Source organism: Rhea americana, unplaced genomic scaffold (genome assembly GCF_003343005.1).
Source record: "Rhea americana isolate MKP2758 unplaced genomic scaffold, rheAme1 scaffold_326, whole genome shotgun sequence".
NCBI lineage: Eukaryota > Metazoa > Chordata > Aves > Rheiformes > Rheidae > Rhea > Rhea americana.
Window position 1 is genome coordinate 39835 of NW_028186453.1, and position 15076 is coordinate 54910.

General features: G+C 53.3%; 1 protein-coding gene across 3 annotated transcripts in view; it reads left to right on the plus strand.

Moving 5' to 3' along the window:
- Positions 1-9430, plus strand: part of RBPMS (RNA binding protein, mRNA processing factor) — a 41606-nt gene extending 32176 nt beyond the window's left edge. Inside the window, exons 6-8 of one of the 3 annotated variants that reach the window (XM_085310771.1) lie at positions 4607-4676; positions 7000-7147; positions 7725-9430. In XM_085310771.1, coding sequence (XP_085166897.1) covers positions 4607-4676; positions 7000-7147; positions 7725-7730 — 224 coding nt within the window. In that variant the 3' untranslated portion in view covers positions 7731-9430. Of the gene's footprint in view, positions 1-4606; positions 4677-6999; positions 7148-7724 lie in introns of those variants that run through there. The other 2 variants (XM_085310773.1, XM_085310772.1) reach the window with 2 other exon arrangements.
- Positions 9431-15076: the final 5646 nt, after the last annotated feature.

Below are 15076 nucleotides of genomic sequence, written 5' to 3' on the forward strand. Positions count from 1 at the left end.
TCCCAAGACTCCGATACTTGCTCAAGCCTTTTCAGAGCCTGGTTGATAGAAAGATAGGAAGGATGGTGGAAAGGAAGGGCTTGTGCCCCTAAGGTCTGCATGTGAAGCTGTGACTTGGTAAAACCCCAGAAAGGCCTCTCCACTGCRCAGTACTTTTGCTTTCTCTTAGCAGAGATGGAGAGGAGGAAAATCCTGCGTCCAGAGGAGCTGGTAAAAATTAGAAAGTGATGGTTACAAGAGGTTTTCTCTGTTCGTGGCCGATAGGTGCCTGTCCTGTCCCGAGATCAGCCTGCTTTGCAGCACCAGCCCCCAGCTCCCATCTCAGGTGACCTCCGCAGCAGAGGCAGCCATCCAGAGCAGCCGGGAAGCGTCTCCCCACCAGGCGGAAACGGGCAGCTCTTCCCACTGCAGCCAGCGGCTGGGGCTGCGAGGGGCCGGCGCGCAGGATGCTGTTAAAGGCCCCGAGGTTTGCTCCTCTCTGTCGGCTCCAGTTTGKCCGTGAGCTGAAGGAAATGAGCAAATGGAAACAGATTTGCTAGATAAGCTCTGCAGCATCCAAATGGCTTTTGGCCGCAGCCCACCGTCCCCACAAGCACAGTGCTCCCGCAGAGGTCAGCGAGAATGGCATTAGCCATTTATTTACAGGACCATGGGCACCTCTGGTTATCYGAACCTGCTTGCTGTAAAGCTGCGTGGCTGTTCCTGGAAGCTGAATGCAGGAAACTTGGGCTACAGCCATTTGTTACACTCTGGAGAAATGAGCTTTTCAACACAGGCAGTGATCAGAGGGAGGGTGATTTGCTAGTCCTGCAACTGAGATTGGAGGAAAACTGCTTGGCTTAAAAACAAAATTTAGCGTTTGGACAAAACTCTGGCTTTTCAGGCCCTGCTGTTTATAGGAAGAGGAACAGTAAATATTATTGCAGATACATTCTTTTCTTGTCAAATAGCTGTTAACAGCCAGCACCTGCACTGTTTTGGAGGCACAGGAAATGTCCAGATAATTCCTTTGGTGGTCGGTTAGAGAAAAAAAGTCACGTAAGTGCGGTCCTTGCTCTCCGAGGTTTGCAAACGCAAAATAGCCACACGGCGCTTTCAGCTTGGCAGCTCGAGCCTGAGCAAGTAATTGCTGGCATTCCCGTGCTGCGTTACTTGTATCTCTTGACCCGGGAAGTAGAGGCACTAAAATCGGAACCGAGCTTTGCAGGGGCAGCGTTCCTGCAGCATGGTGACCGCAGTGATGCTTGGCTGCAGGCAAGTGCAGCTGCGTGAGCACACTGGTACTGTGCACCCACCAAAGCACCCGGCGCTCGTGACTGTATGCAGAGGCTTTCTCTCAGGGACTGCTGACGGCAGGCGTGCTCTGGTTTGCAGTGTTTTTATTTACTATTTTCTCCCTATCAAGCACAAACCTGGTGTCTGTCTAGGAGTGTTGGGGTCATTTCATATGATCCTACTTGCTTGCTAGCAAATACCTAAGTTAAATTTTGATGTGATCGATGTATTCGATCTTCTTCTGCCTAGAACATGGGTTATTTTATTTAGCAGAGAAAGTGCTTCCTCAGTGCCTGTCGTTCAGCCGCTGAGCTGAGTTGCCGTGTGCTGCTAAAGCTCCTCCATCTCCCACTGAGACAGCTGATGTCTCAGCTGGCAGGTAKCGCGGTCCGCCGGGTCCTGCAGCAGCACCGTGTCTGACCGGGGGAAAACCCCACCAGTTTCGGCCACATGGAGACGGCCGCCAGCCACCCTTGCGCATGCCTGTGATGTGAGGAGCACGTTGGGGCAGCAGACTGCCCAGCACAGGGTGCTATGTTGATGGTAGCTGGACAGACCTGTGCAAAAAGATCACGGAAGTGCCAGTTTTCTGATAGAAATGTGCCTCACTGGAGAATTTCAGACCCAGGGCTGTCACCAGCTTGTAGTGGCCTKCGGTGAAACACCCTAAGTGTTGTGAGCAGTTAGGCACAGGCACAAGACAGCAGCTGGGCAGTAATTTGGAGGGTGTGCAGTAGGGGTAGGAGTCTTCTCAGTCCCTGTGTCTAGCCTGATAAGAAGAGAGAAGCTGGGGCATCACTTCGGAGCTGATACTGCCTGCACAAGGTGGGTGTTGGCCAAACACCTTCCTCCTGCTGCAGGGAATGCCCCGGGAAGCTGGTGCCAAACTGCACTCGTTGGATGCCTGCACATTTCCAAGTGGCGGCAGAGCTTTCCATAGTGCTTCGGGGAACAACTCMCGTGTTTCTCAAGCAGGAGCACGTGCAGTCGGCACAAAGTTCAGGGAAAAGTCAGCTCTGGATCGGTCTGTCTAAGATACCAGCTGAACATGAAGCCTTTTTCCATCTGGAAAGGATCCAAAGAAAAGCAGCAGCAGTAGTGAACACGCCAAAGCATGAAACACGAAGGCACTGGTTGAGATCTCAGGACAGGGGACACCCTTTCGCAGCAAGTGGTACGCAGGCACTTCCACGTGACAGAGATGCTGCTTCTGCTTAGTTGGCCTCTGGTGGGGAAGTTGCGGTCATTTGTATTCCCTTTAGGTTACAGAGGATCAACCTGGAAAGGAGCAGAAAGTGCCTGTGCCCCTCTTCTCAGAGCCATACAGGGCGTGCTGGCACCTGGCATGACTTCTCTCGGGATTTGCGCCTGGCATCTCCCCCCTCCAAGGTTTTCCTGAGGAAAGCAGGCAGTGAGGCCTGAGTGCCAGGCTGGTGGCGCCGTCTGAGCTCAGCTCCAGGCGCCAGCGCCGTGATCCCTGAGGGAGCAACGCTGGCAAACCTGCCAGCCCAACCCCTACTACCAGGGCAATGAAATACTCTGATCCCTGTCTTGGGCCACAGCTTGGAGGTGGCAGGTGGCCAGAAATGGTGCTGGATGCTTAGGTTGCCAAATCTCCGACCAGAAACCAAAAAGGCATTTGAAGCCATATTATCTGCTATCATTATACCCACACTGCGGCATGTGCTGCTTCTCCTGGATGGGCCGAGAGGGAACGGGTCCCAAGCAGGGCTGCCTCGCAGCCCCGTCAAGGTGCTCAGGGCCATGTCCACATGGGTGCCACCACCTTCCCGCTGCTYTCTGGTAGAAGGATATTCTCCTTCTGGCCTGTCAGAGTTTCCCCACCTGCAGCTTGTGCGTGGTGGCTCTTGTCCTTGCGCTGGGCAYCACCTTTCCTTTAACTCCCGTTAGGTAGTGGCAGACGGTGGGTAGGTTAGGCGAGGAGGCAGCCTCTCCTTGTGCAGCAGGTGTCCCACATCTAAGCACCTTCGTGGCCTTTCTTTGGCGTCACCCTGTTTTGCTGATGCTTCATAACAGGGCGGACAGCCCCAGGCTGCTGTAATTCATTGGGCGCAGCAGGGGACGACCCTCGATCGGCAGCAGCTCCAACCTGGCCCCGAGGGACCACGCCACCTCGCCTGCCTCCGTTCTCGCTTCTTTTCTCATCCCTTCACAATCCCCAACACACGTACAGCCCCTCGGCAGGGCTGTTTCCAGCGTGGTGAGGAAGGTTGCAGCGTTACCTTCCCCATAGCCGCCCCTGGGTGCTGSTGTTCCTGTGCCTGCAAGCTGGAGCCTGCTCATCTTCCTCCCAGCTGCTGGCACTGAGGATTGGTGGTGATTTGGTGGGTGGCAGCAGAGAAGGGTGCCACCGCCCAAACTGGAGCTGGTTTCTGCAGGGTCACCTCCCTGCAAGCTGCTGTGAGTTGCATCAAGTGAAGGATCTGTCGTGTAGCTCTAGCAAGTACCTGGGCAACTCGGCATGCTCCTCCTGTGCTCCGCTTGGGCATACAGACCAGGGAGCTATGGAGGAGCAACCTGTCACGGCAACGTACAGGACTGCATCCTTCTGCAAAAGCGTGCCAAACAAGCTTTTGAACAAGCTCCTGGCTAAACTTTGGTAGTCATTGCCACAGAGCCAGCCAGCCCCCAGCCTGAAATCAGTGATGTGCAGGGCACGGAAGAAGAAATGCAATTGCAGGTTCCTCAGTGGGCTGCTGCAGAAACCACCGAGATGAGGACCTGCAGAACAGCTTGTCTGACTGTCACCMGAGGGACACAGTGCAGAGCACTGGCTCTGGCTCTCTTGCCTTTGGGCAGGTGGCTCATACAGGAGCGCTTTGGCAGCTAATGGCAGGACTTGGCTTGTGGAGGAAGTGTTGTTTGGAAAGACAGCAGAGCAAACGTTTCCCCTCTTTTGTGAGTGCTTTAAGCTGTAAGTAGGAGAGGTTCCGAGGTCTGCTGTCCCCACTAGGTCCCCTGTGTGCCTTTCCCAGCTCCTCCTGCCTGCTCTGCTGTCCCTGTGATCACGGGCAGCAACACAAGGTGGGGAGGAGACCTTGGCACYGTGGGCTGCAGTGCCATGGGGATGCAGCTGGGCACCGTGGTTAGCAGCCTGGGCAAACCAGAGCTGGAAGCAATGTGCTGTCCCTGTCCCCAGCTTGTGTTTTGCTTCTGTCCTTTCCCTGGTGACAGGAGGACACAGAAGAGGGAGGGCAGGTGGGGACACGTCAGGAAATTGGAGCCCAGAAGTACTTGGCTCTTCSAGAGCTCGAGTGGTGTTGGGGGCCCGGTGCCGCCTGTCTTACCCCTGCCTCTCTTGTCTTTCCAGATGCGCTGGCTCCCTCCGTCCGAGGCTGGTTCTCAGGGCTGGAAGTCCCGTCAGTTCTGCTGAATGCCATGTAAGTGCGGCACCTCCCAGGCGCTGCTGCGGCCCCTGACTCTGAGCAAGCCTAGCGAGGCCGGGAGGGTGCTGGGGGGCCCACGCTGAGCCTTGAGGCAGCCGCCTGCTTTGGCTTCTCCAAGGAAAGTCCCCTGGTCCCTTCCTTCCTGCGCTGGCAGGGACCAGCCTGCTAGGCACTCACTTCAGCACAGCCCAGGCACACGGAGCTGTCTGGAAAGTCGCAGGTGGCACATCAGGCCCCAGTCCCCAGCATCGTGGGGCTCGTGCCATCTCCAGCGCTTTCCATGAGCTCCCGGCCACCATCTCACCTTCCCCAGGCATGCTGCCGTGTGGAAGGACGGCACCACGCGGCCTCAGGTGCAGTGCCGCTYGGGGCTGCTCCAGGAGGGCTCCAGCAGCGTGTGCAGCCCGCCCCAGCGCTGGTGTTAGGGAGGCCGTTCTCCAGTGTGTGCCTCAGGGCCGGGCGTTGCAGCACAAGAGGAGGCTGATCGCAGCTGGGAAAGGTTCAGAGAGGAGCTGGCACAGGCTTATTCAAACGAAGAAGGAACATGCATACTAAAAGACCAAGGCAAGACAAGCCAAAGGTCTTTCTGGTGCACAGTCCTGTCTCCAGCGGTGGCCATAAGTAGATGCACGGAGAAGAATTAGAACAGGCCAAGTAAAGATGATATTTCCCAGTCTCTAGGAACTGCCAGTACAGGGTGTTTCTTGAACCAGATATGGTTTCTGGCAATGGGTTTCTTTTCCAAGTATCCTTGACCCCACATAAGAGGCTTGAGCAGGCTCTGCAGGAAGAGATGCTTGATAGCACATGCCGAGCAAGCAGGCGAGCCCAGCCCGGACTGCAGCCAACGCACGGACAGCAGCAAGGACCTGGCTCAGTTCTGGCCAACACGGCTCCTCCTGAGAACAACTCACTGGGACGCGGTGCCCTCCTCACCCCCTCCTCCAGGCTCGAGGTCAAGCTAGAGCTTCGATACCATCCTCAAAGCTTTCCCAAAAGTCTCAGTGCCCCYCTTACGGTGTGCTAGAAAGGTGAGTCCGTGCCTCCCTGGCCTGTGCTACCGTAGGAGATGAGTTACACGGTCTCGGTCAGCCTTGCCCGCGGCGGATGCCTGCCTGGAAGGTGTGGAGACAGCATGGGTCCTGCAAGCCAAGCTGGTACCAGGGGCTCTGCCTCTGCTCTTCTCTGCCTGGCTCAAGACAGCTTCCATCTCTGAGCACTGTGCAAACATCTCATTAAAACTTAATGAAAAATCTCTTGGCAGCCTGTGGTGGCCAGGTGGCCAAAATGAAAAGCATGGCGTTACTAAGCACCCAGCTGCCTGCTGCATGGGGGGGCAGGGGGCTGATTTGATTACACTTGGGACCTCTTTGGATGGAAAATGTCTTGAAAGAGAGGTTGGAAAGATAAGTTCTGCAAATAACTCAGCCTTTAGTGGATAAATAAACAATGAGGATTAAAATGGAAGAGGGAACAGGCTCGGCTGACGCAGAGTACCACGCGCACCGTGACTCCAGACTGCCCCGACTGTTGCAGGCAACGGCCCCTGCAGCCAGGAGAGGGACTGCCGTCCACCCACACGCTGTTAGCACCCGGCTTGCAGCGCTCTGCAAGGAGCCTGAAGAACTGGAAGGGARAACTTGTCGGGAACACCCTTGGGGAGGCTCCCGTGCCATTTCTGCACCCACCCATGGAGAAATCTCAGTGGCTGCAATGAGGCAGAGAGGCCCTGGTGCCCAGGTGTGCTGCTGGCATTAGCTGCCTGTGCCCCCATCCCCTGCTGAGCGGCTGCAGCCAAACGCTACCGCTCTGCCTCCGCGGTGCAGAGTGGGCCCCGCACGCCGACACCCCCGGGAACGGCAGGACGATGCCCGTGGCAAAGGCACACTGCCTTGCAGCAGCCAGCCTGAAACTTCTTTTATCTGCAAAGCGTTTGCCAGTAGATAAAAATAGGAAGCGGTGAGGCTTTGGGAACCAGTGGTTCTTCCAAAACATGGAGCATGCCAATGTTTCCAGCTGAAACGTAAGCAAAGCCGTATTTGGGAACGGGAGACGAGCGGCTCCCTTGGAAAAGATCCGCCTGCCCGGAGCAACGCAGGCTTGCTCAGCCAGCTGCCATCCCTCAGGGTCAGGCGGGCTGGCGGTGGCCATGGCTCCTGTGGGGTGTGGTGGGGACAGATGCTGCCCGGGCAGGCAGGCGGGGACCTCCCGCTTCCTGCTAGGCTGTGGCATGGCCACGCGGGAGGATGGGTTTCACCGCTGTCCTCGTTCTGGCTGTTGGCTGGCTGTCCCTGACCCTTTCTGTGTCCTCTCGCAGGTCTCAGGTGTGTGATGGTGGCCTACAGTCAGTCTTGTGGGTATTAATGGAGTCTTCCAAGGTGGCTACTGGGTTCTCAAGCTCTCCGCAAAACCACAGTGTGCTGGTAAGGCTGYCGCAGGTCTCCCAGCCCACCGGCGCCGACTGGGTGAGGGGGCCGCTCCGCGCGCCATTCCTGGGGACTGGCGGGGACGGGCAGGGAGCAGAGGAGGCAGCGAGGGGGAGCAAAGCAGGCTCTTYCCCGGGAGCTGCCCGGCTTGGTGCCACCGCGTGGTGTAACTTCTCCAGAGCCTTCACTGCAGCTCTGCATTTCCTGCTTTTATCATTTGTATCTGGGGGAGAGTTTCAACAGCCCTGGAATGTCTCTCAGCTTTAAATTACCGTTTGTAATCTCATCTCGCTGCCGTTCTCGCTTCCTGCCTCCGATCAACGGAGGCTGAATTCCTCGTAAGTGCAAAACTCAGCTCAGATTTAACTCTGAGCTTCCCAGCTGGTAGCACCTCAGTTAAAATCCCAGTGGCGTACCTGGCTCTGAGCAGGCAGCAAAGCTTGCACCTTTCCACCGCAGGAATTCAAGGTCCATAGTAAATATTTCTAGCTGCCTTGGAGAGGGAATSTGGAAGTTGCGCTGGTCCCCGCACTCCGGGTGCTGTGGAAGCATACACGGGTAGCTCCCTGGTGTAACATCTCGGCTGCTTTTTTAACGTTTCTCTTTATTGTTACAGGCTTGAAAAAAACCTCACACAAGTTTGGATTCCTCCAAGACTTTCCCACAGCCTCTATCACACATCTGCTCTCCTAGAAGAAAACGAAAAGCATACCTAGTAATAATATTTTCTTCTTTTACACTGTATATTTGTAAGAAAGAGTGTGTTACTTCTGAAAGCATGGTTTGACAGGCATTGCTGTAGCGTTTGAAAAGTATTTTCAAACAGAACCATAGGAAAACAGACTACAAAAGCAAAAAGAGAGCAAGTATTTTTGTACCAAACCTTTTAAATAGGACAATCTTACACTGGGTTGGACCACAGTTTTTGTGCTTGACTTTTGAACGYGTGTAATTAAGAGTCTCTATTTCCCCCCTGTCCCGCCCCACCAGCTGCATGTCAAAGGCATGACTTTTACCTAAAGATGCGTGATTCAAGTTTGCAGGAATTGTGCTCCCCCTGCCACACAGCCTGCCAGGAATTAGTGCGCTCTGGCTGTGTCAGCAACATATCCGTGTACACTTACAGTATTACAGTTTTATTCCCAGTTGTACCAAATGACACCAGGCAGGACAATCAGAAACTTTCTTACGGTGATTTTTTTTTTTTTTTTTTTTTTTACCTTCGGGCTATGTTAATAGCTTGCTGTGCAAAGCTTCGGCACGGTACAACACTCAGATCAGGGACGGGCAGAGAAAGCCCACATATGTAGCAAGGTGAGAATTTGCCTCCTTCTCCTGCCGTGACTGCTTGAAGTTGTTACTGGCAACCGGAACTGCTGTATGAAAAAAACCAAACTCGCATTTTAYCAGCTTACTCAAGGCTGGGCTGAAGTCCTGAGCCAGTTGAGGGACTCAGACACATGCCTGCCTTTATGCCAAAGCACTCTGCTGAGCTGGGGTTTAAGAGCGAAGGTTGTGCCGGTCCGGCTGCTTGCTGCGTAGCATTTCTGTGTTTCCACGTGCGAATAGAGACAAGAAGGGAGGCCCGCTAACATCACTGCAGCAGTATTTGTAATGTTTACAGAGACGGTGTACCAGCGAGGAGACTGTTTCAAGCAGTACASTTCCTTACCCTTCTTGTTCCAGGAGCTATTTCAAATAATAATAATTAAAAAACCCAAAGTGACTTCAGTTTCTTGCAAAAAGAGGAGCAAAACCCTCCTCCTTTAATTGCCGTTTATCCAACCCCTTTCCTGCAGGGAGAGTGGTGCGGCAGGGTACACTGGGCTCAGCTGCTGCTAAATGRTCAAAGTGGATGCCCAAGTTCCACCATAGTTGGTTTCACAGCTGTACTGAAGACCRAGGGTGTCCAAGGCTTTGTTAAACATCAGAAATCTTTTCTTTTTTTCCCTTCCCTCTTTTATTTTGTGGGTGGGCCAAAATAAAACGACTGAGAATTTCACCTTCCAGCACCTTGGTGGGGGATGAGATGGTGAAAAGGAAACTGGCTCATTTGGGTTTTCTATTAAAAAGTGAAATTGATAAAGGTGATTTGAGAACAAATCGATACCAAGACAAATGATCAAGTGGATCTAAAAGGAATGACACCAGCGTTTCTAAGCGACGGACTAACTCCTTTAGCAAACTATTTCCTGTATTTTGTTTTGTGGAGAAGAGAGGAGAGAAGCTTCCACATTGTCTACTCCGCTTTTGGAAATATGTTTAAAGGTACTTTTCTATTGTAATTTTTTTAAAAATAAAACCAGTGATTATTATAACTTATGCCCAGAGTGCCATGTGCTGTGTATGTGGTTAGAAACAGAGCAGTGCGTCCTCGGTAAGCCCTGCAGCATGCCAGGCAAAGGGCATTGGTCTCTGGAAAGCAGTACGGACCAGCACCCAAAACAGGTTAATCAGGAGTCTCTGTTTCTAATGAGTCATCACTCACTACCAAAAATCAGCCCGAGAGGATGTCAGGTCAGTTCTCAGGGCAGGAAGGAACAGTTCAGGTTTTGTTAGCCTTGAAATAAAGGAAGGTGAACACAGTGCTGGCTGCAAGCGYGGAGATGGAGCGTCAGGCAGCCGGCTGGCCGTGAATGCGCTCCACAGAGGCGAGAAGATCCCAAACACGCTGCAGGGCCCCAGGGAACTGCAACCCCGCACCCTTCTTTCTTCCTCAGAGAGGGAGGGTGAAGGCAACACTTCTAATAGAAGCAGCAATTTTTCAGGGCAGATACTGTCCACCGAGATTGCTTGGATCTTTAGGAAAGCTCCAAAATCCAGGCTAGAAGAGATCAGCAGGATTTAAAGAAATGACTCCAAGTGCACAAAGATGTTATCTGTTAGTTTTTAAAYCTACTAATCTTGGCGCTGAGCACAGAAGCTAAGCTGCAATTTTCCATGAGCTCAGCCACAGAAGAGGCAAATGTAACACAGAGATGAAGGGCTAGACTTTGTTTTTTAAACATGCTAAGAATTTTTTTAAAAGCCGTCTGCAAGTCTGAGCTATAAATTCCCCCCCGACAAACAAACGTGACGAGCTTCTCTAGCAGCCTCAGCCAACAGGCTGGACTCCTGAAACGAAGTAGCAGTAGAAAGCTCCAGCTTAGCAAAAGCAGCCTTGAGAACCACGTTTAAATGACGTTAAAGAGCGCTGCAAGCTTCTCAGGATGGAAGAAAAAGGGATAGCGCCGTTTGAAACCTCTGGCTGTCAGGGACGAGCTGCAGAGCTAAGCCCTTAATGTAGATGCTAATCCCCCAGCGGCCACGGCAAGCCCCAGCTTTCTTTCCGAGTTGCGCTTGGAGAGGAGGTTTGCTGGCAGGCCTGGGGTAGGAGGAGGAGAGAGCAACAAGCTGCGAGAGCAAAACGAATGCACGGCTCAGCCGAACTGCTCCTCAGAGCAGCGGTAACTGGCTGACACCACCGACCTGAACACTGCTGCTAGTGAAAGATGCTGGAGCTTCCAGGAGCAGATTCAGTAACAAACATCCTCCAGCTAAGCAAGCCATGAAGCAARCAGCCCTCATTCACGTCCTGCTGGGCTTCACTTGGGCGCAGCATCTCCACAGTCMTATCTGCCCCGTGAAAGAAGCAAGGCCCTGCTGAAAATATGTAACCTCTCAAAGAGAATGAGAATGTTTTTGGTTCTGTGCTGACTCCCATTACACACACTAGCAAGGGGCTGGAGCAGCTGGGCTGCATCCCATTAGCACAGACCCCAGGGTCTCCTTTGCCCCTGACAAACTTTCTGCACAGGCGTCCCAGAACAGTCCTTTCCAGTTACCATCAGGCCACTTACCGGAAGGCTCGAGCACGCAGATTGCAAAACAGGGACTGGGATTCCCAGGCCAGTGCTGGCATCAAGTACCAGGGAGAGTCCCGGGGGGTACAAACAGGCAGAGCTGGAAAAACCGAGATGAGAAAATGCACGCTCATTGTTTCCAAAGTGTTTCTCTCCTCTYCTCCCTCCCAGCAAGACTGAGCTCCGTGAGCACGGGAGCAGCTCCTTCCGCATCCCTAGGCAGACGGTTGCTGCCCCAAGGAGCTCGCAAGTGAGGAGGAGGAGGCTGGCAAAGCAGTCTCTGAGGTAGAGAGAGGTAGAGAAGAGTCCCTAAGGGGGCCGGCAGAGAAACGCACAGCACTGGCTCTCCGAATCCGACAGGCACAACTAAGCCGCACGGCCTGGCTGAACAGAGGAATTGCTGCAAYGCAGGCAAAGGGTCAAGGAGGGGCCGTGCGTGAGGGCAGCGGCGAGGACAGAGCGGGAGGGCCGGGGGGATCACGGTACAGGAACGGAGACGCGGGCCTGCCAGGGCAGGGAGAGCAAAGGGCAGAYGGAGCTGGCGCCAAGGCACGGCCACGGTGCTCGCTGCCCGGATGGGGCTGGGAGGAGGGACGAGTCCAGCCCCTGCTCCTGCAGATTCCTGGGGACAGGTAAGAAGGCAGAACAGGGCTATGCCCTGGAAAGCACRCTGCTAGAGCATCAGCCATCCCCACCACCCTGGGAAGGACGGGGATTTGGCAGCACACCTAAAAGTTTACCCTGCAGATTGTCAGCACTCAAAACGGGGGCAGTCCTCACCAAGCCAGATAGTGCCYGCAAAGGAGACTCTCTCAGGCTCCAGTACCCCAACAGGGGAGACAGATTCAAAAAGCAGAGCTGACCAGGATGCCCCAGATCCATCCCCGGCACTGCAGGCTGTCCAGAAAGCCAGGCTTCACCCAGCATTTAAACACTGCTGTTTGCCTCACTACTCTGCTCAGGCAAGAATTGAAGGTGGTGCTTAAAAGCAAAGTTAAGAAATGCCATTAGCTGATCCTGAAATATTTCTAAAACACAGGGAAGTCAACCATTAGCAGAATCTGTGTTTCATCTCTGCAGTCTCCATAATTAATAGCTAGCTCCCAAGGGAACAGAGAAGACAACAGAACTGATGGAGACAGGAGAGAATCACAYGTGCCTTGCGCTTAAGCCCAGCAGTGCAGCTACAGTCAAAAATTAACTTAACAGAAGGAAAACTTCCTGTCTTAATCACCCTTTTCCCCTGCTGTGCTTACACTYCGCACAACACCCCAGGCCATGAGGCCGGTGGAGTCCAACACGTGGGCCCCAACCACAGAAGCACTGATGGGTTTTCAGAGCACAAGAGTGGGGCAGCAGGGGCTTGGTCTAGGTGATAMTTCAAACATCCAAGGACAGAGCCACCATCTCCCTCCATATGTACATATAGTTTTAATTACAAGGTTCTCTTCCTATYTGAGCCAAACTTCCCAAACTGACCCTTTACATCATCTACCACAGACCCGCAATCTCATCACCCCCTGCCAGCTACCTCCTTGTCATACCAAGTTGGCTCAGGTTCCCATCTTCCTCAGAGGCCCTGGGACCTTGCCCTGACCTTCCCTGGTAGCCCCTACCAGACCCTCTCAAGTTTCCCCACATCCCTTTTGAATGGAGGGCCCAAAACCGGACACGATAACCAGCTGCAGCCTCCCCTCRGCTGAGCTACCTTCACTCTGCTGGCCACAAACCTGCTCATGTGGCCCAACACACAGTTGCCTCGTTTGGGAAGGGTGCAGATGGAGCTACGCAATAGCCAGGATGACTGAGAACTCGCTTCCCTGTGGAGAGCCCTGCTCTGTCCTAGGAAAGGTCTTTCTTTCACATCTGCTTTAAGGAGAGGCGTCCAGAGATCCTGCGCAAGACTGACAAGACAGACGTGGTTAGGGATACACCTACAGAACCAGAATAGACCCAAGAAATAATACGAAAGCAGGCCCTCCCTCAGCAGAAATGCTCCTCAGTTTTGTACTCAGCAGCGAGGACAAAGCCCCAAGCCACCCGGTCTGCTGCATTTTAACAAAAYGCAGGCTCAGAGGTCCTGGCTGACACAGTGCTGCCATTTGTACACCTCCAGAGCCAGGCTGAGCAGCGCTGCGGCAGTGCCAGCTACCTGAGAYGGCTGAGAACGCTGCTCCAGGGTTGACTCATCTCATGGTGACAACCCAGCGGTGGGTCTCGATGAGCCAACCGTATCCCTGACTTTACAAGCAGCAGAAAGCCCTTTGCAGGGACATACTGGAAGACTCAGGTCTGAGCTCTCCTCTCCTTGATGTTTGTTAGCCATTTGCCTTACCAGCGTTAACCAGTAAACAATAAGCACTCAACCCTACCGGACTCCTTCCCCAGATGCAGTAGCTGCCAGTAGTTCCCGAGGCAGTAACACATAAAGGAATCCAGGCCTGATACATGAGCAGTGACCGGAAAGCAAGCAGCAAAGCTGRAAATAATGAGATGTCACTGCCATGGCTTCTTCTAGTCATCTGCAGTTTGCAATCCCCCCCTCATCAGCAGGTACCATGAGYCCAGCTCTCCCGGGTGGCCCAGCACCGCCTGCCCATGCTCATCGGAAGTGACAGCGCTTGCTGGCTCCATCCACGTGCAAGGTCTTTACACCGTTTGTCAGGGCTCCCTTGCCTCTCTTTCCTCTGCTCTCTAAAAGCCTTGAATGATCACGATGAATTATAGATTAGCTCTGATACAAACTGCTTTATGTCAGTTTTCTCATTCAACCATGCAGAATCCTGCTGTTTTGCATCCCCTTCCAGAATGATCATTGTAACAGACGTAGAATAAATCTTCAGTTGCAGCAACTTTTAGGGGAGAAGTCAGCAGAGCTGAATGCTTAGAGGSGTGACACTACTGGGCTATTAAGGGGGGGGCACTCATCCCTTAAAAACCTTCAGTGCTTGTATTTTGGGAGTGGGAAGGAGCAGGTGAAATAAAAGGGCTGATTCAAATAAATACCTGTAATGAACAGCAAGTCCTGCCTACAACAGAGTAACAGCCATCATTTACCTAATCCGCTCCTCCCGAAGGGCCCACACAGCCCCGGATCCTGCAAGTAAGCTGCGCTGATGCTAACTGCTGAACTATAACATTATGTTTTCAGAAGCAAAARCCAGGCAAGTAGAACAGCGATGCCTGGGTAGGGAGAAAGAGCTATCAGTGATCCTGCTCAGCCAGCCCCATAGGCTCCCTCGTCCCTGTTTCATCCCAGGGGAACTTGCACAGCTCCTTCCAAACGGGAAGGGTAAGTAGTGTAACTTCAAGGGGGAAACGCACTCACCAGTGCGCGCACGGCTCCCTGCTTGTGGAGCTGTTACAAGGTGTGTTCCCTTGGGGATGACTCCAGTGATTGCTGCAGCTGTGTAGTTCACACATCCGTCCTGGTGCAGACACATGTGCAGCAAGCACCCAAACTGGGGCCTCRTCCGTATCTACCTATGGGTTTGGCTCACATCTCTTCTGACCCCCTTTCTGCTCCAAACTGTCCAACAGAGGGAGAAACGTCTACTTCCCTCAACTTCCTCTCAGCTCCAGAAACAATCGTGCAAGCAAGAGGGTGGCACACACAGCAACAACGTATCTCAGAGAACTCCTGTCTTGGGAAAAAAACTTTCTCCTATCCCTAAGCTCCTTTCCACACACCTMCGAGCATTATGGGAGGGGGAGCTGATCATCTCTCCACTTCTGGCTAATTTGGACAAGGTTAGACAGCAGCTCAGCCAGCAACCTGCGTGGAAAAGCCCTCCAGCAAAAGCACGATGCACCTCGGTTCCCATTGCAGCACACGCTGTCCCCGCAGAGGAGTCCTCTTCCCTATGGGCACAGGTAGCTCAAGCAGCCCATCAATCTCTTYGAAACTGCCTGTATGGAGGTTGCTAAGCTTTCTGCATTTTTGGYAGGTGATGTCCACAGTGTTGACGCTGAGTAGTAGGCTCTGGCCTGCGTAAGTTGGAGGATAGAGCCCATCTGTACCTCAGCTCTGCAAGAGGTGCAGAAAAAAAATCACTGGCATATTTAGCCAAGATGCTTTTAGACGAACTCTAAAGGGACATCACGTGACCGTGGAGGAAGAGAAGGA